At 36.7% G+C, this 24,789-nt stretch overlaps 1 protein-coding gene across 6 annotated transcripts in view; it reads right to left on the minus strand.

Annotated features, from left to right (window-relative positions):
• ARHGAP20 (Rho GTPase activating protein 20) overlaps positions 1-24,789 on the minus strand; it is a 133,998-nt gene that overhangs the window by 108,205 nt on the left and 1,004 nt on the right. For 2 of the 6 annotated variants that reach the window (XM_011926689.1, XM_011926690.1), the window contains exons 1-2: positions 24,589-24,783; positions 5,493-5,575 (exon numbers count right to left, since the gene is read on the minus strand). In XM_011926689.1, the coding sequence (XP_011782079.1) occupies positions 5,493-5,575; positions 24,589-24,693 (188 nt within the window). In that variant the 5' untranslated portion in view covers positions 24,694-24,783. Of the gene's footprint in view, positions 1-5,492; positions 5,578-5,913; positions 5,982-24,127; positions 24,514-24,588; positions 24,784-24,789 lie in introns of those variants that run through there. The other 4 variants (XM_011926695.1, XM_011926694.1, XM_011926692.1 and 1 more) reach the window with 3 other exon arrangements.

The following is a 24,789-nucleotide window of genomic DNA, read 5'->3' on the forward strand; positions in this document are numbered from 1 at the left end:
TATGCCTGTAACCTATTTTATATATAAGCACAAAGTATTTTTATACATTTCAATAAACACTAAATTTTTCAGAAATGTAGCTACCTTGTACATCAATAGATAATTGTACTTTGTATTGTTTGGAACCATTTCTAAAAATCACCGGGCTTCATTTTTCTGTGCTTGTTACATGACATTTCTTATCTGACTTCTCTTAAATCTGAATATAATAATTGTAACTAGTTGTAAGCATCTTGACTACTTAGTTGTCTTTAGCGTAATCGTATCTGAGCATGTACTTATTGAAATACATTATTAAGAACTACTTTCATTTTTTTCTGTATGTTACTGTTAGAGTGTTTTATTATTTTTGACTTTTAAAAAATATCTGTGAATTTCATTTCAGGATCTAAAAAGCGGAATTTAAACATATATATAATATAGACTTTTGTATAACAAAGGGTCACATTGGGTTTAACAGAATCAAGAACTACTGATGCAGGTGAAGTGCCACGCTAGGGAAAACGCTAACACTTATCTGACTCACTGAAAAATGCCACTTCTTATTGTTTTAAGTTGAGAACCAATATAATAATATACAACAATGCCCTTCCCCACACTGCCTCCCTATTACTTCTTTAAGAACTGGTGTTTACATTAGAGCCAATTCTCCCAGATCCTTAGCTTAGTAGTAGCAAATTATGATGAGTTTTGTGTCAAAATAACTATAAGGAAAAAAGTTTGTTTGGCTAGACATGGTGGCATACCTCTGTAATCCAAACCCTTTGGTATGCCAAGGTGGGAGGATCACTTGAGCCTGGGCAACATAGCAAGACCCTGTCTCTATAAAAAAAAAAATTAGCCAGGCATGGTGACGTGTGTCCCAACTACTTGGAAGGCTGAGGTGGGAGGATCACTGAAGCCCAGGAGTTGGAAGCTGCAGTGAGCTACGATCGTGCCACTGCACTCAGACCCTGTCTTTATATATATATAATATTAATAATAATATACATAATATATAAAATAATATTATCGTAGCTTACTGCAGCTTCTAACATATATATGTATGTTTTAATCTTCAGTTAATTTCCTGGAAGTTTCTCTAGATCAGTAACTAGGGTGCACAATGCTAAGGAATGGGACCTTCACCTCTCTCATAATCTTATAAAAGATGAGATTACGTTTTTATTTTGTGCAGCTCTTGGTGCTTGTACTCTGAAGGTATGCAAAATATTTGTAAGCAATACAATTTCAGGATTAGAAAGAACCTGAAAGGGTCCTCTAGTTTAGTGATTTCTAAGCCTTTCTAATTCGGTATTCTACAGTGGGATACAGACATAGGCATATTTTTCAAATCCATAGTTAATTCTGTGCCCTCTTTTTAAAAATTGTAGTAGGAACACTTAACATGAGAGCTATCATCTTTATAGATTTTTAAGTATAGAATATAATACTGTTATCTATAGGATTCTAATGAACGCTTGGTGGAGGACCACTGTTGCATGATATAAAAGAATGCTTTTATGTTTATTTGCTTATAAAAAAGGAACATGAGATAGAATTTTAAGGAAGTATTTACAATTGACAGAAGTAATACATATTTCTTGTAAAAGAAAACAATATGGACACATATAAAACAAAAAGTAAGGTCCCTACTCCATCCCCAGGGGTAACTACTATTAATCATTTGTACATCCTTTTAAATTCTTGCCCCTTCAGAAGTGATTCAGATTTTTGTTGTCCCTCATATTTAAATCTCACTTAAACATAGATGTAATAGTTCTTTTCAAGTCTCTTGCAATTTTTTTAAAAACTTGGAGATCAAATCCTATTACAATAAACATTCAAGCAAGTCTTTTGAATTTTGTCCACTTTTTTATAATGTATGTTCCTGAAGTTACATAAATCAGATTTTATGAATTATTAATGAACTTGCTATTTTAAATAAATCCTATAGTTAAAACTTAAATTTTATAGTGAAAAACTAAATAGTATTCAGTGATATACTTCTTTTTCCAAAGTTGTTACAAATAATGCAAATTTTTGCAAACAGAATTTTGCTTTTCTATCCATTATACTCCAGAAATATGAGAAATGTCTAAAGTCCAAGATGATAACACATCTATTTCAAGTAGTACTTTATACAGCAAAATTCCCATAGCCTTCCCCCTTAATCATTTCTGTCTCTTGCAATGTAACATGAGAACTAGACTGCAAAAGATTTGTGGGCAGTGTTTCGGCAGACAGTAAAGAAATAGTGTTTTACTTATTGACATTTTATAGTTTTTGAATTACGTCCATATTTGATTTTGGCATTGCTGTAGAACCTTACTATTTTTACTATTGTCCCATAGTTGTTAGTAATTAATGACTTGTAGATGATAAAGCTTGTATGTAAATCTGCAGGAGACATCAAAGAATCCTTTTTAAAAATAATTTAATGAACAAGAGCTGGATTTGGATTTAAAGAGGAAGAAAGATTTAAATTAACTGATGAGTTAACTGTATTTATGTGTTAAACGTAGTTTTGTCTCCAGTGTTCTTTGGTGAATGCATAGAGTACATAAGGAGAGGCAGTTCACAGATTTTAACATTTTTAAAAATGCGACACCATTCAGAGCTGCTGGAGGTGGTTTCTCTAAGTAATTATTATATTAGGAAATGTGACAAGACATCTTTCATACTAAGAAAGTTAGAGGTTTTCTAAGGTGAGTGGTTACATGGCTGCAGTCAACTACTTTTACTCTTTGACACAGCAGTGTTCAGTTCTGTGTTTAAAGATGATCTAACGTTGTGTCATAATCATCCTTGTGTTAAGACTCTGCATATGTTAAAGGGTTTAGTTTTCTTAAAAATAAAATGAAAATGTTGAAATATATTATGTGTTAAACTTCTTCTAATTCTATGATCATATAATTATTTGTTGAATACAAATCAAAAGATTTCCCAGAAGACTGTGTATTTTCCAATATGATCTTAATTTTATTGTTTCATATAATTTTTCGGTGATAAAAGCCTCAATCTTGTTTTTTAAATTTTACATTCAGGGGTACATGTGCATGTTTGTTACACGGGTATATTGCATGATGCTAGGGTTTGAGCTTCTATTGAATCCATCACACAAACAGTGAATGTAGTATACCCAGTAGTAGTTTTTCAAGCCTTGCCCCCCACTTGCCTCTCTTCTTTTGGAGTCCCTAGTGTCTTTTGTTTTCATGTTCCTGTCCATGTGTTCCCATTGTTTCCTCCCACTTACATGTGAGAACACACAGTATTGGGTTTTCTGTGTCTGTGTTAATTTACTTAGAATAATGGCCTCCAGCTGCATACCTGTTGCTGCAAAGGACATGATTTCATCCTTCATCCTTTCTAATGTCTGCGTAGTATTCCATGGTATATCTGTAGCACATTTTCTTTAATCCACTGTTGATAGATACTTAGTTTGATTCCATGATTTTGCTATTATAAATAGTGCTTCAATAAACATAAGAGTGCAGATGTCTTTTTGATAAAACTGGTTTTTTCTTTGTTTAGATACCCAGTAATGGGATTGCTGGTTTGAACTGTATTTCTATTTTCATTTCTTTGAAAATGTGCCATACTATTTTTCATAGGGGTTGAATTTATATTTTTCATAAAAATACCACTCAGATGCTAAGAAATTAAAGTATGGTAATATATACCAAGAATATAATGTCTACACAATCAATATGAACATTGTTTTAATATACCCAGCTGTTATTTTCCCTTTACTGAGAAAGAATTTTGAATAGTTTCTGAATACTGTTACTTTAAAGGTTCACTAATATAATAAAATCAACCTGTTAGCAAAAACAAAAGACTTTTGTATATATACTCTGAATTCTAATGTTTGCAGTTTTCTAAACACATCATACTCTCTAGCCTTCTCTCAAATGTCACTTCCTTCAAAAACTCCTCTAACTCTTCATAAATAACATCCATGCTCCTATAACACACTGTATATCTTTTTATATATAAATACTAGACATTTATTGTTCATAGTTCTGAAGGTTGGCAAGTCCAAGATTAAGGCACTGATGCCCAGGCTGGAGTGCGGTGGCGCGATCTCAGCTCACTGCAGCTCCACCTCCCGGATTCACACCATTCTCCTGCCTCGGCCTCCCAAGTAGCTGGGACTACAGGCACCCGCCACCACGCCCGGCTAATTTTTTTGTATTTTTTTAGTAGAAACGGGGTTTCACTGTGTTAGCCAGCATGGTCTCGATCTCCTAACCTCGGGATCTGCCTGCCTTGGCCTCCCAATCATATAGATTTTATATTAAATTAGCACAAGTTGAAGAAATGTCATAGTAATAGATATATCTTCACTTTAAAGTTGGTGAAGCCTTCACTTTACCTAAAAGGATTCACAGCTTAGAGAAAAATCATTGTAACATTCCTTGAACATAAAAACTCTTATGAGTTAAAATGCCGTTTAAAAATTAATGAATAAATTAATGAATATTTGAATTTGAAACAATGAATAAATTAATGAATAAAATAATAATGACTATTCAGTTTCAACACATTATGAAAGACTCTTAAAATGTCTATTGAAATGTTACAGTATGTAACTAGTCAGGTGTGAGCAAGGCAGGAGAGGACTCCCCGCAACACACACCAGGAGTATTGTGTGACCATCAGTTGATGGTTAGGTGGTTGTTAAGCATTTCGCTAAAGTAATAATTGGTCACAGCTGGCACTAGGGAAAGGCGGTCGTGTACTAGACAGAAAACACCTGAAACTGATCAGCAGCTTCCCAATGAGATTCCAGAATTATGCCAACATACAAAATCCCCAAGTCAAGAGGTCAAGCTGCGTACTTGTTTTCTCAAGTCGCCTGCTTGGCCCACTTTCAAGTTGTACTTTCCTTCCTGTTCTAAATCTTTTTAATAAACGTTTGCTCCTGCTCTGGAAAAAAATGTCTATTTCAATGTCCATTGAAATAGTAATTAGCCTCCATCGGTGAAATGACTCTGTTCACAGATATTTAGCTTATTTTTCCACTTTGAATTTCACTAATTTAACCAATGCCTAAAATAAATCAATATTCCATTTAAAAAAAAATCTTAATATGGTTATCTTCCTTCATATCTAAAGTTGGTAAGAAAAACTGCCTATCCATGCACAGCCATCACTTTATGTTGATTTAAAAACATGTAGTTTTGTGTGAAACAAAACATTGAATTTTCAGTATTTTGATTTCTATTTTACAAGTAAATTTTGTTAAAATGTGGAACTTTCAAGTTTATATATGTTTTGGGGTGAAATTCACTTTTGAATCAGTTTTAAAGCAACTGAGCATATATACCAGCTGGGCCCTATTAAATAACCTCAGAACAAAAGTTGTATTTTCTACTCTGAAACAGAGAATTCTGGTGATGATAACAAACAACCTCTATACATTAAAGAATATGTGATCTGAAAAACACTTCATCTAATATAAAGTTCCAAGCACGTACTAAATGTGTAATACAAAGCTTTGCACTTACCTGGTAGTAGGCCGTTTTTGTAGGGCTTTATCCAGGATAAGAGATGGAGCGCTCCTCCTCCTTTCTGCTAGTGTTTTCATTTTCTGTTGATGAAACAAACCAAAATGAAGACCACGTGGCTTGTAAGGCAAGACAATGTTGACTTTTTTCAGTCCAATTTAACAAGTTTTGCATTGCCTATCTTTGCCTATCAAGGAGCCTACAGTTTCATTATGGAGATAAAACTGTAACATCTAAAATAGAATAGTTTAAAAACAAAACAGGAAAATAAGTGTCAAAAAGTGGTAAAGGCAATAAGTATTTTTTGTGGTCAGAGAATAAAGAGGTTAAATGTTTACCAGAATATTTGGGAGAAACACCATCATAACCATTATTACTGGTTATTATGTGTCCAGCTCTACGCTAAAGGCTGGACATGGATTATCTTATTTATAATCCAAAATGTCTTCCGGGTAGATACTACTATCTTTATTTCACAGGCAAATTTGGCTTCAAGGAAAGACAAGTAAAGGACAGGCAAAAACAGTTAAAGCAAAAGCCCAGAGACTAGATTTTTTGCAAAAATATTAACACACTTGGGAATCCCTTCTTCCAAATAGACTTTTTTAAAAACTGTTAACTTCAAACAATAAAAAATCCTTTTTTTCTAGGTCGTATATAAATATAAGCAACTGGATAATTCAGGTACTCTGTTCCAATGACCTAAAATTGCAGTAAATGAAGTTTATTCAACTTGAATTATTCAGATAATTACTCTCTAAACTTAGTCTGATATATTTAACACATCTAGATACAGCCACTAGAGGCAGATGAGTAAAATTAACCATATAGTCACAAACAGCCATAAGCGAAGTTCAGGCTGTATTATCAAAACCATCCTTCTCACCCTGTATCTTTACGCCCTTTCATCCCTCTCACCCCTGTATCCTCACCAAAGGTCTTACCCACTACCTCTAGGTCAGTCATGCTTGGGAACTGGATGTTGCTCCAATGGGAACCATATAAAACTAGCCAGCTCAGTGTCGGTATCCTATTATGTGATTCATAAAGGAATTGCTTGTAGTTTTAAAAGTAAAACAATGATTCTAGCATAGGAATAAAGAATCATCCAGTGGGAAGAGGATGCTAGACTTCTTTGGCACAATTCTTATCCCACAAATTCTCCATGCTCCTAGGGATCTTTCCCAAATTATTGTCACCACTGCTCTGGTCTCAAGTGTTGCTATTCCACTCCTGAATCTTTTGGCTCACACGTGGAAGCTATAGGCCCAAATCTCCTTAGCACAGCTGAGACAACAGCTGAAATAATTATGTAAAACATCAATAAATGACAGGAAACACATGGGTTAAAAATAGACACTATCAAACATCTCAATTGGGAGTTATTAACCACAAATCAATTTCAGGCCAGGTTACTTATATAAAAATTTTTTGCATGATGTATACTTGATGTCTTCCTTCTAGAGGAACAGCCCGGAGTTATCATCAGATTCTTAGAAAAGTCTAATCCTTTCCAACACTGGTGATTTCAATAACCTAGTTTATATATTATAGCGTGCAAGCCCCATCTATTTCCATTACTCACACCTCTTAGGAACATAATCTTCAGGAATCTAAGATCCTTAGGCTAGTGTGACTGCAGAGGTTACAAGCAGAAAGGAAAACTGGGAGATAAGTATTTGTATTACAAGGTACAGCAGCACTTCCTCATGTGAAGAGTCTCAATACTGAAAGACTGGATTGATTTTATTAAGAAAAGTGGCAGTTTGTTCATATCCATCAAGCTATGTTCCCAATTTTTTGCAGGGTTCTGTTTCATCTTCAGGCCTGGAATTGATTCCTACTCTCTATCCTGATTCCCTTTACAGGACCAATTTACTACTTTGAAGTGTGAAATGTACCCACTCTTGTAAGCTTTACCTTTGTCCCTTACACCCTCTGTCTGCTTTGTCCTTGAGGATCTGCCATTCAGCAGTTTTACATCTGCTTTCTCTAACCTTCTGAAATCACTGTCAGCAGATCCAAGATTCTAAACTAGATCTTCATTAGTACATAGTTTCTAATTCTGAGCTTCTTGGCTTTCAGGTTTATGAAGAATTTGGAAAGGATTCAAAAGACAGTGTAAAGTGATTTAAAATGTGAAGAAAAAGAACCTATGAAAAAGGATAAAATGAACTGAGATTCTTCATTTAGAAACAGTAATAATCTCTCGAAATTAATGCAGAACTATAATATGGAGGAAAGTAAGCATCTTCCAAGGAAGATGAGGCAAAAAGAAATGGGGAGAAACATGGAATGAAAATCCAGGCTGACCTTGGGTAGTGGTTTGTTGAGAAATCTATAAAAGTTGTGAGCTAAATTTTGCATGCAACTTCAGGGGTTCAGAACTCCCATAAAATGGATTCCTTAGGGATTTATGAACCTCAAGTTAAGAAACTTTCTGATGTAACAAAATCTTCCCGAGAATGATAGCTGTTAAACATGAGAATGAATAATCAAAGAAGGGTGACAAATTTTCTTCTGAAAAGGTGCTTTTGAAATGGGTGTTTTTCATGTAAATCTATTGTAGAAGATCATTTGTGTAACAGTGAATAGACTGTATTTTCTGAGTTTTAAAATTGTCAGATGTGTAAGGGGTCAAATGCTGAGTGTAGCCACCTCATTCAGCTTGATTTATATTGAAGAGAATGCGATCAAACTACCAGCAGGTAGTTTATTTTTATTTCAGGTTCCATTGTTCACACTCGGACTTACTCTATCATTAATGAGATGTGCAACCCAAGGCAATTCAGCCACTTCTCTGGGCCTCCATTTCCTTACCCACAAAATGATACAGTTTGCACTACATAGTCACTTAGATCCCTTCTATTTCTGATAGTCCCACATTAAGTGTCCACCAAAGATTCACCATGGATATGCAAGAAAATAAACATTACATGAACCGTACATTTAGGATTCACAGGATTCATTCTAAATAAGTAATAAAAGTCTTACAAGCAGCCAATATAACCAGGGGATTAATAGATTTAGATATTAATTCATTCAAAATACAATGATCTCTTTCTTTTGCTCAAAAGTGTAACCAAACAAAGGGCCAGTAATAACTTCAAAATAAATTCATTGATCTCTTAAAGAATCTGTTCTCAGGCAATGAAAACTTAGATTTTCTTGTTTTTAACAACTATGTAAAATACATCAAAATAGAATGAAACTATTGATTCTTTTACAGATGTATAATAGTACAAACTTATCTGGACAGGTTTAGGTTATGCTTATCTTAGCACCAACAAATTTCACAGTTGTTCTGTGACAGGGATAACTATAATTCCTTGCCTCGCAGAAAACAAAGTAAACTACAAACAGTATATGGTATATATTTTCTGTTGTACTTGATGTTTATAACTAGATGACCTCATACATAGTGGACACCACTGTGAAACAGAATATATTTAAAAGGTAATGTTTTAAAGAAATGATAAGCTATACATTTAGGCAAAATACCCAATTAATTAATTGCATTAATCTTTTGGGAATGAGTTTAATATCGTACCACTTACCAAGTGTTAAGTATTCCCAAAAACTAAATAATAATTTTATGTGAGCTAAGAAACAAACAAATATGAAGTAGTATCTATCCACTCCTCTGTCCCCCAAATGGGAAAAAATGAGGAGAAGAATGGAAGAAGTTCCAAAATGGAATAAAGAGTGATTACATTTTAAAAACTGTTGTCTATTTACAAACGGCCCTTTATTAAGAAAGTATAACATGAATACTAGAGAGAAATTATTAGGTTGGTATACAAGTAATTGCTGTTTTTGCCATTACTTCCAATGGATCTTTGACCCTCTGCTGTCTCCTCTGCAGAGTCTCCTCTTATATTCAGTATTGTAGGTCAAAAAACCTATTATGCCTAAGAGTAAATGAATAAAGGTCATAACTGAATATGAGAACCAAATGTCAGTAATTTGTTTTTATCTTTTACATTTAAATAATAACACAAATCTGCAGCAACATTACCAACTAATCTGCAAGGTGCTTTCCACTTCAAGTCATTTTAAATACATGGATTAATTACATATTCAACTCCCTGTGTTCCTTCATATATGATGCCTCAGTAGTAGCATTTCACATTACACTTAAGTTTCTGACCCTTTCTAGAAAGCAGGGGCTATGTCTTCTTCCCAAATTTTCTCCCTTCCTTCAACAATTATTTACTGAACTCTACTCTGTAGCAAGCATATTTTTGCATTCCCAAATCCTGGTATAAGGCCTGGCACAAACTATACACTCTATAAATGAGGGTTTTATGTGAATTACAAAACCCAATCATTCACCACATAAATACTGCCGTTCCCAAATGCACACATACGAAAACAAACCTTTAAGGGGCTCTGCTGAAATGGTGTCATTAAGAAAAATGTAAGCATTTGCTGTGGAACTAGACAGCAAGAGTATATCTGTGCACTGCAAACTACACCTTTCGAACACAGTGTTGACACTTATCACTTTGAACTACATAGTAAACACCTGCCTGACAATAAAGTTAATCATTTGTCAACAGAAAAAATGATGCTAATTGGATATCCACATACAAAAGAATAAAGTTGGACCCCTACCTCAGACCGTATACAAAAATTAACTCAAAAACCTAAAAGTAACAGCTAAAAACTATAAAAATCTTAGAAGGAAACACAGGCATAATCTTGTCATCTTGGATGAGGCAGTGGCTTCTTACTAATAGATATGACACCAAAAGTACAAGCAACAGAAGAAAAAATCTAGGCACTGTCAAGATTTAAAATGTCCATGCTTCAAAAGACACCATTAAGAAAGTGAAAAGACAACCCACAGAATGGGAAAGATTTTATTGCAAATCATGTATCTGACAAGCGACTTGTATCTATTATAAATAAATATTAAAACTCAATAATAAAGGCAAATTGCCCAATTAAAAATGGGCAAAGGATAGGAATACAGTCTTCCAAAGAAGATACACAAGTTGCCAATAAGGATATGAGAAAATGCTCAACATAATTAATCATCAGGGAAATGCAAATCAAAATTACAATGAGATATCACATCACACACATTAGGATGACTATAATAAAAAAAGATAATTACAAGGGTTGGTGAGGATTGGAGACTGGACTCTTATACACTGCTGGTGGCAATGAAAACCGGTAAGACAGAAAACAGTTTGGCAGATCTTCAAATGGTTAAACATAGAGTTACCATATGATCCTGCAATTCTACTCCTAGGTACATACCCAAGAGAAATAAAAACATATGTCCTCAAAAAGACTTGCATATAATTGCTTATAACAGCATAATTCATAGTAGTAAAAAAGTGGCAACATCACCAATGCCAATCAACTGATGAATGAATGGGTAAACAAAATATGGTATATCTATACAGTGAAATATTACTTGGCAATAAAAAGAAATGAAATACTGATACATGCTACAACATGAGTGAACCTTGAAAACATTATACTAATTGAAAGAAACCATTACAAAAACCATATATGATTTCATTTATATGAAGTGCTCAGAATAAGCAAATCTATAGAGACTTAAAGATTTGTGCTTGCCTAGAGTTTGGGAAGACAGCAGAATTGGGGGATAATAGCTAAGGGGGTTCAGTATTTCTTTCTGAGGTAATGAAAATATTCTAAAATTTACTGTGGTGATGAATGTACAATTCTATGACTACACTAAAAGCCACTAAACATAACTTTAGGTGGGTGAATTGTACGGTATGCAAATTGATTTGGTTAATACCAAAGAAACCTAACTATCAAATTGCTAAACCACTGGGCTCCAGTCCAGCAAACTGGTCCTTAGCCATAAGTTATAATTTTATTCTTATCACAATCATTTGAACTATATGAAAATGGAAATTTTTTTTATCCAATATTTTTTTGTACAAAAAGTTTCAGTGGCTCTCCATTTGAGTTCTTCAGAGATCTGAGGAATTTGCCCATCTGCTTATTGTTTTAATTAAAATTTTTTAAAAACTCTAGATTCATGTGCATGTGCGTTACATCAGTATATTGTGTACTGGTGAGGACTGGGCTTCTAGCATACTCATTACCCAAATAGTGAACATTGTATCTGATAGGTAGTTTTTCAACTCTTGCCACCTTCCCACCCACCTCCCTTTTGGAGTCTCCAGTATTTATTATTTCCATCTTCATGTCCATTTATATCCATTGTTAGATCCTACTTATTAGTGAGAACGTGTGGTATTTAATTTTCTGAGTTAGTTCATTTAGGATAATGGCCTCTAGGCTCCACCCAGGTTGCTGCAAAGAAAATGATTTCATTCTTTTTTTGGCTGCATAGTATTCCATGGTGTATATGTACCACATTTTATTTATCCAGTTAACTGTTGATGGACACTTGGGTTGGCTCCATGACTTTGCTAATGTGAGTAGTGCTGTGATGAACATAGAAATGCAGGTGTCTTTTTCTGTTTAGGTGTCTTTATAATGATTTCTTTTCCTTTGTGTAGATACTCAGTAGTGGGATTGCAGGATTGAATGATATTTCTATTTTTAGTTGTTTGAGAAATCTCCATATTGTTTTCCATAGATGTTGAACTAATTTACATTCCCATCAATATTGTATGTTTCCTTTTCTCCACATCCATACCATTTTTTTTTTTGCTTTTTAATAGCAATTCTGATGGGTGTAAGATAATATCTCATTGTAGTTTTAATTAGCATTTCTCTGATTAGTGATTTTTGAGCATTTTTTCATGTGCTTTTTGCCACTTGCTTTTGTTCTTCTGAGAAATATCAGTTCATGTCCTTTGCCTAGTTTTTAATGGAGCTGTTTTTTTCTTGTTGAGTTCTTTCAGTTCCTTGTAAGTTCTACTTGTAAAGTTCTACTAGTCCTTTTGTCAGAGGCATAATTTGTGAATATTTTCTCCCATTCTGTAGGTTGTCTGTTTACTCTCTTTTGCTTTGCAGAGGCTGTTTAGTTTAATTAAATCCCATTTGTCTATTTTTATGTTGCATTTGCATTTGTCTAGTTTCATTCTTCTGCATGTGGCTAGCCAATTTTCCCAGCACAATTTATTGAATAGGATGCCCTTTCCCCATTGTTTATTTTTGTTGGCTTTGTTGAAGATCAGTTGGTTGTAGGTATACGGCTTTATTTCTGGGTTCTCTATTCTGCTCCATTGATCTACATGTCTATTTTTATACTAGGACCATGCTGTTTTAGTTGCCATAGCCTTGCAGTATAATTTGAAGTCAGGCACTATGATGTCTCTGGATTTTCTTTTTGCTTAGGATGGCTTTGGCTATTCGGGCTGTTTTTTTTTTTTGTTCCATATGAACTTTAGTATTTTTTTCCTAATTGTGTGAAAAATGAAATTGGTAATTTGATAGAGATTGCATTGACTCTGTAGACTGCCTTGAATAGTGCAGGCATTTTTAATGATACTGATTCTTCCAATCTGTGAGCATGGGATATTTTTCCATTTGTGTCATCTACGATTTCTTTCATTAGCCTATTTTGTTAAGGGTTTTTATCAGGAAGGATGTTGGATTTTATTGAATGCCTTTTCTGCATCTATTAAGATGACTGTATGCTTTTTGTTTTTAGTTCTGTGTATGTGGTGAAACACATTTACTGATTTGTGGATGTTGAACCATCATTGCATCCCTGGGATGTAACTCACTTGATCACGATAAATTATCTTCTTCATGTGCTATTGGATTCGGTTTGCTAGTATTTTGTGGAGGATTTCTGCATCTGTGTTCATCAGAGATATGGCCTATAGTTTTCGTTTTCTGTTGTGTCCTCTCCCGATCTTGGTATCAGGGAGATACTGGTGTCATAGAATGAGTTAGGAAATAATCCCTCCTCATTGGTTTTTTAGAAGTTTCAGTAAGATTGAATGCCAGTTCTTTGTATGTTTGATAAAATTCAACTGTGAATCTGTATGGTCCTGGGCTTTTGTTGTTGCTGGAAGATTTTTACTACTGATTCAATGTCATTACTCATTATTGGTCTGTTCAGGAGTTCTATTTCTTGCTGGTTCAATCTTGTAGGGTTTTATATTTTCAGGAATTTATCCACCTCCTCTAGATTTTCTAGTTTATACACATAGAGATGTTCATAGTAGTCTGTGATGATCTTTTGTATCTCTATGTTATCAATTGTAATGTCACCTTTATCATTTCTGGTTGTACTTACTTGAGTTTTCTCAGTTAATTTAGCCAGCAGTCTGTCATTTTTGTTTATCCTTTCAAATAACTAACTTTTTGTTTCACTGATCCTTTATATCTTTTTTTGTCTCAATCTCATTTACTTCTGCTTTAATCTTAGTTATTTATTTTTTTAATGCTAGCTTTGGGTTCCAATTGGTCTTATTTTTCCAGTTCCTTGAGGTGTGATATCAGGTTGTAAATTTAAGATCTTTCTATCTTTTTGGTGTAGACATTTAAAGTTATAAACTTTCCTCTTAGTTCTGCTTTTGCTGTATCCCTGAGGTTTTGATACGTTGTGTCTCTATTTTCATTTGTTTTGAACATTTTTTTGATTTCTTAATTTCACTGTTTACCCAAAGGTCACTCAGGAGTAAGGTGTTTAGTTTCCACGTAGTGTGTGTTTATGAGAGTTCCTCTTGGTCTTGATTTCTAATTTTACTCCACTGTGGTCTGAGAAGATGCTTGATATGATTTTGATTTTTTTGAATTTATTGAGAGTTCTTCAATGGCCAAGCATATGGTCGATAATGGAAAATGCTCCATGTAGAGCTGAGAAGAATGTATATTCTGTGGTTGGCTAGAATGTTCTGTAAATGTTTGTTAAGTCCATTTGGTCTACAGTTCAGTTTAAGTCCAGAGTTTCTTGGTTGATTTTCTGCCTTCATGATTTGTCTAGTGATATTAGTGGGGTACTGAAGTACCCCACTATTATTGTATTACTATCAATGTTTTCTTAGGTGTAGTAGTATTTATTTTATGAATCTGGGTGTTGTGGTGTTAGCTGCATACATAGTTAAATCTTCTTGTATTGAACATTTAATCATTATATAATGCTCTTATTTGTCTTTTTTTCTATTGTTGGTTTGAAGTCTGTTTTATCTGATATGAGGATGGCTACTCCTTCTCACTTTTGTTTTCCATTTACATGACATATCTATTCTTACTTCCTGTCTATTGTGATTTGCCACCATTCCTCCCCTATTCCTCCGGTGTCCTCCTTAGGGTTTTCACACAGCAAATTCTCAATAGTTGTGTATTGAGTGAATGAATTAACATGACCAAAATCTGAGATTTTAAGGTGGTAATACAAGTGTGCCTATGTAGAAAAAATGAAGTTGTAAATAGGTAACTGAAGAAAAAAAGTTTTGTTGTTTTATTTTCAACAATGCAGAAAACACTTTTTATATAAAAACCTGTATGCAGACTCTCACTGGAATTTTAACTTCATGACAGCCAAGAGATATAGTACTATTTTTGGAACCTCTAAATCACTCTGAATCTGCTCATTATTAGTTCTCACAGAGATTAAAGAAAAACAAAGCATATCAAAAGGAAGGAACAGGATGAAAGATTAAAGTTGGAGGTGAACTGCAATTTTTCATGCTTTGTTTTGTTCCAGTCACTTTATGAGGAAAAAAATCAAGCATCTCAGTTGAATTATGGATGGTGAAGTCACTTTCAAGCATTTAAAATAAGCATAGTATTAAAATAAGGGCACTGGGAAAGCTTTTACAGAATTCCAAATTTTCAAGGCTAGAAAAAATAAGTAATCAAATTTACAAATTAGCTTATCCAAACTTGACTATTAATTCCTTTGTGGCTAGTCTGTGCAATTTGGTAAGCATTAAAATATTTCTTGTCTTCCCTACATGCCTGTAGCATTTACTTGTGGAGACATATCCAAGCCACTGAACAGTTATACTTCAACAACACTGGCACCGTAAGGGAAAAAGAGAACTACTTTTAACCTTGCGCCTTGCTTCTGGGTCCTACTATCACAACAAGGTTTTGACCAGTAGGTAAGCTGAAGCTTCCTGCTATTGTCCATTTGGTCTGTGATAAATACGATCTTCTATTTACCTCTAAATCATCCCAATCAGAACCAGTTTAAACATTTAGCTAAAATAAGTGTAATCACAGTGCAGCCTACTGTAAATGAATATGCGTTCCTTTCTGAAGAAAGAAATGATTTTCCTTTTCAGCTCTTTCCTCTTTCCGAAGGGCTATTACCACGTTGAAATACAACAACAAATATGATAATCTATGTAATGCAGAAGAATGGGCACTAGGCTAGGAGACACTGGACCTTAATTCTGGACCCTAGTGCTACCACTTAATTTCTCAGATTTTCTCTAAAATGGACATAATACCTGCCCTACTCACTACATAGATATATTCATTCATATATACATATATGGATGAAAGTCCTCTGAAATGAAAGGCACTGTGATAATGTAACATATAGACAGTAAATTTTAAAGTGCTTTAGTGCTCTACATAAATAAATATAAGGATATTAGAATTTCCCTTATACATTATTCTTTGTTTCCTTGCCTCCATCCTCACACATGCAGGATTCATGGAGCAGGCCCATCACCATGGGCCTTCATGCTGGCTGGAGTTTTTTTCTTTGGCAAAGCTGCAAGTTCAACCTTTGGTCATGATAATCTTTAAGTAACACCCTGGAGTAGGTAGAGTCAATCACCAATGTTCTCTGCCTAATAGTTTCTTACAGGGCAGGAACCTGCCAGTAGAAAATAGTTTCTTCCTACATTTTGCACATAATGGTCCATACAAAATGATATTTGTACAACCATAACACTCTATGATAAACAAAGGGACACCCTGGCTCCCCAGTATCCATCCACTCACCTGAAGGCCAAGGGGCTAATTGTCAGACACATTTGCAACAGTTGGGAAGCTTTGCCTTACGGTAGCCCCTCATTGTTTTCAACGCAAAGGGGAAAAGTACTGTGATCAAATCCTAAAACCATAATGGTAAAAAACTAACGGACTATATCAAAATGAGAAAAAAAAAAGCAGAGCCAGGTCTATCTAGATTCAGACATAGTGTTACCCGGTGATGGCTATTGTTAAAGCTGAGGTTCAAAAGAGTGAATGTAGGGACAGGAGAGGAAATAAAAACACACTCTCCTAGGTGTAAATTAGGACTCAGGTAAATAAGGAAAGCAAAAGGCCACAGAGCAGCTGTGTTTTCCAGATCTTTGATATGTGAGCTGATGTGGGCACACATACGTTCCATTTTCAGAGTCCACACACAAGTGATCAGACATCCAAAAACAAGTTTTACATTTCAGTTGTGTCATGTGACAGGTGTCTGTCAAAATTAGGTCAAGGCTGCTCTCAGCACACCACTGACCTACAGCGCTGATGAGGCTATTTCTGCTGTCAGTTAGATGTTTCTAACATAAACTTGTCCTAGATAAAGAAAATAAGACTGAAAAAAATATAAAATAAACTGGGCTGTATTGCCTGCAAGCCCCATTATTGATGGTCGACCAAAGGCAATCATCTCTGCTCCCTTTCCAGCCTCCTACATTGTGGCAAAGTCTCCTGCAAGTAAACAAAAGCTACAGATCAACCTTATCCTAGTTTGCTTCAGAAAACTGTTGTAGTTGCCACTACCAAATTAAGCATTCTCTCTGCAGGCTTTCTGCACACATCAGGACCTCTAGAATCCCTGTGATCCTAAACACTTGAAGTACCAACAAAACAGGAGAGCAAACTTTTCCTTCACTTAAAGTTCACTGTAAAGGTTTATACTAAATGCTCTGAAGACATGAGGGGTATGAGTAATCAAACTCCATTGAATCATAAAATATATATTTCCTCAAAGCATTGTGCATATTATGAGTATATAAGTGTTATGTACACACATATAACTTTGATACTATATACCTATTTTTGTGACACTTTATAATGTATTTCAGTGGCAATTTAAGTTGAAATCTAGTATATTTTCAGCTACAGATATCTTCTAGGAAGGCAAGTTTTACAACTACGTATTTTTGTTAAGTTGTATGTAGTCCCATAAGGTATAACACGACTTTACTTTGAAAAGGATAGCCACCAAGTCCTGGATGGAAAGGTAAGAACTGTGAAAGAATTCAGACATCTAAGTTATTGATTGGAGAGGATTTCATTCTTGTAGGTACCATCAGTTTTCTCAGTTCTCTCCCATCTACTGAACATGTTCCACCTTTTGTCCTGCAGCCCTTTTGCCAAATCATAACCCGGGAGAATGCTGAAGGCACAGAGGGTGATAAATCGCTTCATGACAATCTTCACTTTAGAACTAAAAGCAACAACTGCGCTAACTATTTAGGTATCTATGACTTGTGAACTTTCAGTCTACGAATTCCAACTGCCTATTTTAACTTAGGGGACTCAATCTTCAAAATTAATAATTACTTTTTACACATATATAAAAAGATTATCCTTTACTTTTATTTTATACAACTACAATTTATTCTAGTCTATAAACTTCAGAGTCACAAAAACTAATTTTTCTTCTGTTATGGTAAAATGCACTACTGTATTCACATTTTAAGTGAGAATAACTATGGACACAAAGTTTTTTCCTCCAGACTCAGTGGAGCAGTGATATAAAAGTTTACTGAGTTGAGAGAGTTTCAACTGGGTTTCCACATGATTTTCCACAGTGGAATCATCTGAGGCTTAGGATTCAGTGCACCCACACATAACTTTGAAATAGACTCTTCTGAGTTTTTCTGGAGAATATGGCAATCTTTCCAATAGCAAGCAAGGCTGAGGTACCAGCATAGAGATCAGGCCAGCTAAGAGCTCTTGAAATACATCTGCCTTATACAAAACATCTGAAAATGTCAGACACTGAAGCATAAAAATCACCAAAGTAATTAGACCAGTGATTGTGTCATTGATTGTCACGATAAGTCAACGTTTACCTAATATTTACCTAATGGTAGCAGTGAACATAACATTCAATGGTGGACAGAGAGGGTAGAAATGCCACTCTCCAAAGAATGTATACTCTTTTTTTTTCAATTGAGAAAAGGTCCTCAATTGTACTTTTCTTAGCTGGCTATACATAATTCAAACCTACTCTCCCCCGTATCCTATGTTACAAACAGTAACAAATGCAGCAATAGTCTCGTTGAAAAGAGAAATGGAGTTGGAAGAACTGGGTTCAACTTCCAGTTTTGCCACTTACTGCACTGTAGCATTGACATGGTTCAGTTCCTTCTTTAGGAAAAAATTAATACCTACCTCATATAATTGATGTGTTTTAAATATAGTTAAGCATTCACTTAGAGATTTTTAAATTTTCTTTATTCTTCCATAAGTTATAGTCAACCTTTATATTTTTATTCAAGTTTCTGCCTCATGGTATTTTATATCCATGGCTTCCAATGACGACTGCTTTAAAGGATGGTATACATTCATATGCATGTACATGTTCTGATGTTACATTTTTAAACTCAAACTCCTGTTGTTGCTTTACACCTACGCTCACATGGCAAGATACACTAATAACTCATTCACTTTTGGAATGTGTTTTCATTTACCTTTCATGACCCATAAAAACCAGCCTTGTGAGACGTGCAGGATTGGGGTTATTACCCCATTTTACATACAAAGAAACAAAGCCCAATCAGAAGTTCAGAGGTCACATGAGGGATAACAGAGGCCATTCCTGATTAATCTAATTTTATTTTTATAATTCTAGGCTCATCCCTGCCAAAACAATCTCACGTATCTGATTTTATGCAACTCATTTTGTGAGTAACACCAGATAAGAATTGAGTAGGATACTTGTTTAACTATGGGCATAATATTTTTCTCAGTATTGAAGAGTAAAACTAAAGCTTACTCACTAAGATGTTTAATTCGAGCCCCAGTATAAGACACACACATGGTTCAAGTTCGTCCTTGGGGGTGTTCTACCATGAGGTATTATAAACAGATTTGGACCCAGAGAATTAGAAAGAAAAGGCAGAATGAAGTTTACAACAGCAGCTGCTACATTTAAAAATGTTAGAGCTATTTTAAAATTATTTTCCCTTGTCTGGCTTTCTGGGCCTGTAAGTCTCTTTTCCCTATTCCAACACTCATCCTATTTAAAGATTTTTCAATTAGTATATGAAACCAAAAGGTCAGAGTATTTGAGTCTGATACAAATCATTCCTAACTAAAATGATTCTAATATGTGCTTCCACTTCATTAAAACTATTCTGTGAAAATGTGGATATCCTCAAGGATGTATGATTCCAGAATAAAGTATTATCTATGCTTCATCTATATGCTATTATATTTTAGAATCCAATTTTTAGGAATTACTGTACAAATTTATTGTATATTCTTTGGAAGTGCCTCAGTGATAGAAAAATCTTTGTCTTCTGAGATTGGATTTGATTTTTGGAAAAAATGAAATCCTCTGAGTAGTGAGTAAAAGTGAATGCTCTAGCTAGGCAATTCTGCTTGGGATTAAAATAATAAGTGTCGCTATAAAATAAAGAGACTGACTTCATTTATAGCATCTATATATTAGCTCCTCAAACATATCTACCTCAGGACCTTTGAACTTAATGCTCCCACTTCTTTTTATAGCATGGTCTTTTTAAGCCATACGAGAGTTAAGGGACACCTAAAAAAGGCCTTCCCTGAACTCCCTAATGCAGAATGATCTAGCTCAACAACCACATTTGTCTAATTCAGGGTTATGTTTGTTCCTTCAATAACAGTTATCACCATTTATTAATATTTTTTGTCTCTTCCTCTGACCGGTGCTGTCCAATACAGTAGCCACTAGACACATGTGGCTCTTCAGATTTAAATTCAAGTTGATCATAATTAAGAAGCTTACAGAAAAAAAAAAATGACAAATTGTATTTCACCAAAAATAAGAACTTCTGTTCTTTTGAAAGAGACTCTTAAGAAAGTAAAAAGACAAGTCACAGACTAGGAGAAAACACAATTAAAATTGGGCAAAGTATTTGAATACTTCACCAAAGATAACATATAGATGACAAATAAGCACATGAAAAGATGCTCAACATCACTGGTCATTGAGGAAATGCAAATCAAAACCATTAGACAGCATTTTACATCCACTAGGATGACTGTAATAAAAAAAAAGCGAGATAATAATAAGTGTTGGTGAAAATTTGGAGAAGTTGGACTCATATGCACTGCCAGGGGGAATATAAAACCACTTTGGAAAAAACAATTGGACAGATTCTTAAAAATGTTAAATATCTACCTAAAATGTTATATATATATACACACACACATATATATATATACACACACACACACATATATACACACATATATATATACTTAAAATGTTAAATATGACCCAGCTATTCCACAACTAAGTATTTAACCCCCCAAAATGAAGTCCATGCAAAGACTTGTACATGAATGTTCACAGCAATTTTATTTGTAATAGCCTAAAACTGGAAATAATCCAAATGCCCATCAACAGATGAATGGATAAATTGTGGTCTATTCACATGATGGAATACTGCTCAGCAACAAAATGAACTATTGATACATGCAAAACCATGGACAAACCTCAAAGTAACTGTACCGAATGAAACAAGACAGACAAAAAAAGAATATAAAGTATGATTATATTTACAAACAATCTTTGGAAATGTGAATTAACCTACAGTGACAGAAAACAGACTAGCGGTTGCCTGGGAATGGGGAGGGAATTAAGGAATTAGAAAGAGACATAAGGAAACACTGGGGGATGATGAATATGTTCCTTAGCTAAACTGTGGAGATGGTTTCACTAGCATATATACATGTCAAAACTATTAAATTTATATACTTTAAATACATGCAGTTTATTCTATAACAATTATACTTCAGTGAAGCTGTTAAAAAATTTTTAGTTTCTCAGTCGTGCCAGCCACATTTCAAGAGCTCAATAGCTACATGTAGCTAGTGGCTACTGAACTGGACACTGTAGATAAAGGAGTTCTATCATTACACAATGTACTACTCAGTGGCACTACTCTCCCCTAGTCAGGAGAGAGGAAGCTACACCACAGAGACTCCCACTTGTTTCTCCAAACTAAGTTTTATTACAGCGCAGCTATGTTCATTCATTTCTACGTTGTCCATGGCTGCTTTAGCACTATAATGGCAGAACTGAGTAGCCTGTAACAGAGGGCCTACAAACCTTAAATATTTAGTATCTGGTCCTTTAAATAAAGGTTTGCTGACCCTGCTCTGAGCCATAAATTCTGAGGCCAGGGGCCACATCTGTCCTGTTCACTGCTGTACATAACCCAACTAATATTTATGGAAAATCTAATATACAGCAGACACTATTCTAGGCACTGGAGAGGCAGCCTTAAGCAATACAGATAAGGTCCCTATCATCATGGTTTTCACAATCTGGTGAGGGATGTGGGTAACAGATGACAAGCAAGTAAATAAGAAAATATCAGGCAAGGATGAATGCTAAGATGATAATAAAGCAGAAGGTATAGAGAATGACTGAGGAGCAACTTCCACTTAGGTAGTCAATGGCAGGCCTCTGCTAGCACCTACGATCTGACAACAATATGAAAGTCAAGACTGCAAAGACCTGGGGCTGAAGCACAGAGAAACACCATCAAGGCCTCAAAATAAGAATGAATTTGATGACTTGAAACATGAAGAGGAAGAAGGCCCGTGTGGCTGGAGAATACACAAACAAGTGGGGATGTGTAGATGAGGTGGGAGAAGTAGGGCCAAGAAAAAGGGGTCTGAATTTTATTACAAATGGATGAAAAGTCACTGCAGGATTTTAAGCATGAGAGCAACATGATTAATTTACGTTATAAAAGATTATTCTGGTGCTAAGTGGTGACTGGATCAAAAAAGGGCAAGAAAGGTGTTAGGCAAGTTAAGACATTTCTGCAAAGGTACAAGTGAGAGATGGCGGCTTGGCTTGGACTACACTGGCAACAGTGGACATGAAGTGGAGAAATTCAATACACATTCGGATTGACAGTAGCTTCCCTGATGGATTGGTTGGTGCAGAGAGAGGAAACGAGTTGAAAATGAATCCTAGATTTTTGGCTTGAACAACTGGGACACAAAGGTATGAATTACAGATATAGGGATACTGCAAACAGTAAGTGCTAACATTTATTAAGTGTCTATTATATGTCATTATTCACTGAATTTCACATTTACTTTTCCCAACGATGTTGAAAAGGTAGGTACTGGTTTGTTAATGTGTGAAGCTGTTGTTTCATAACAAATGACAGCATCTTAAGGATAGTGACTACGATGAATAAAAGAGCGTGAGAAAAGAGTGAAGCAACCCTGCATTTATTGGACAAGCATTACTCGATAAATGATAATGAAGTTCCTCTCTAATGCTTCCTCCCTTTGGCAGTGTTACCCTTAGCTAAAAAAAAAGAAAAGAAAAAGAAAACTGTTGAGAAAAATAAATCTTTGATTTTCTTCCAATTCCTTACGTTTACAAAAAGAAAATGTTTTAAGTTTTAAAATTTATGTCAGTAAATGTAGGGCTAGCCTGATAAATTCACGTTTTATTTGGGAAGACTTGACTACACACACACACTCCCTCCATCTCTGAAGGCGAAAAGCGACAAGGACAAACCGCAGCCTCAATACATCAAAGGCTAAGCCGGCACTACAGCCCATACATCATCAAGTTCACGGACACCCCTTGATGGCTCTGTGACACGGTCAAGGTCCTTGGGAACTCCCACACATTTCTATACTGGGCACACCGATCACCTCTCTTCCACTGACCTCTAGCCAACCTAAGATCCTGGTGGGAAGATTTATGAAAGGCGGTAAAATAAGACAAGCAGGGAACCTGCGTAACCCCTTTAAGTCTCTAATGAAACAAATGCAATCCCTTAAGATATTTCTTAAGGAAAAGCTAGAAGATGCCTCTAATCGCCACTTGTTTCCAGAAAAGCTGGAAGTGCACCACTAAGACAAGGGAAAAAATGGCCAAATATCAGAACCTCTTATACTGCGGGCGGGGGTGGGGAGGCGGGGGATAGGCAGACAGGGCTAGAAACACCCAAATCAATTCATCAGGGAGCGGAACGGCCGAGGCTGGCAGCCCGCGGCCCACGTGCACTTGCTAAGGGAACCGTTCCAAGGAAACCTGACCCGGATCGGAATCCTCCCGCAGCACCGCGGCTGTGTTTATTGGAATGGAACGCTACAAGTTGTCACCTGCATCCATCTCCCAGCTTTGACAGGGAACACGCGCTGCCCCCACGCCCACACCGACACCTGGACCCCTCTCCAGCCCGGCCAGAGTCCCAGGGGCCAGGGGACCAGCGCAGGGAGAAGGTCCCCCGCCTCAGCCCTCAGGACCCCCAACCACAGCCCACCCGCCCCCTACCCTGCCCGGTTCTAGGCCCAGCCAAACCTACATGTCATCGTAGAGTCGACCGTTAGCATCCACAGTCTCCCCTCCAACAGTGACCCCCACCCCGGAGACCTGGAATCATCCAGGATCCAACTGTGGGGGGCAGTACCCCCCTATCTCTGCCCCCCGAAAACTGCCATGGAGCAGCCGCGCCTCGGCGGGCAGGTGAGGGGGCCGACCCCACTAGCGCCGCAGCCCCGCCGCCTACCTTCTTCAGCGCCGGCTGCCGCTCCCGGGCAGACATCGCCGGCCCTGACTTCGGGGCTGACCCCGCCAAAGGACAGTGCTCGCCCAGGCCACTTCGGGGGGCCCAGGGACACGGCGAGGGGTCGGGGAAAGGCAATCACCCACTCCAGCCCGCGCGCCTCGACTGAGGGAGGAGCCGGGCTGCCGATCCGGCGGCGGATGGAGACGGGAGGGAGGCTGCGGGGTCGCTCGGGGAGAGATTAAGGCTCTAGAAACGGAGAAGCGGGAGCTCCGCGGGAGGTGGCGGCGCTGCCTGCCGTCAAGGGCGGGAAGTGTCCTGGGACTCCCGTTAGGGGCCGCGAGCCTCGAGCGTCAAATCCTCGCGGCGTCCGCCTAGCGCGCTACTGTGGCGGGCGCGGAGGGCGCGCGCCGGCAGTGGGGCTGCGGCGGCGGAGGGCACGGGCCCCCGCTCAGCGTCCTCACCTTCTTGGTGCCGCTGCCTCCCGCGAGCCGAGACACTCCTGTCAGGGAAGAGGAGCGCCCCGGCTGTCCCCCTAGAGTCTCCTGCTGGGGGGACATCGCTTCCATGAAGAAAATCTTCAAACAAATCCCAGCCCAGGAGGAGGCTACACGATCATGTCCGCGGGCGGCCGGCCGGAGGGGCGAGGACGCGCGGGCCGAGGC

The sequence above is a fragment of the Colobus angolensis genome, unplaced genomic scaffold (genome assembly GCF_000951035.1).
Source record: "Colobus angolensis palliatus isolate OR3802 unplaced genomic scaffold, Cang.pa_1.0 Scaffold7, whole genome shotgun sequence".
NCBI lineage: Eukaryota > Metazoa > Chordata > Mammalia > Primates > Cercopithecidae > Colobus > Colobus angolensis.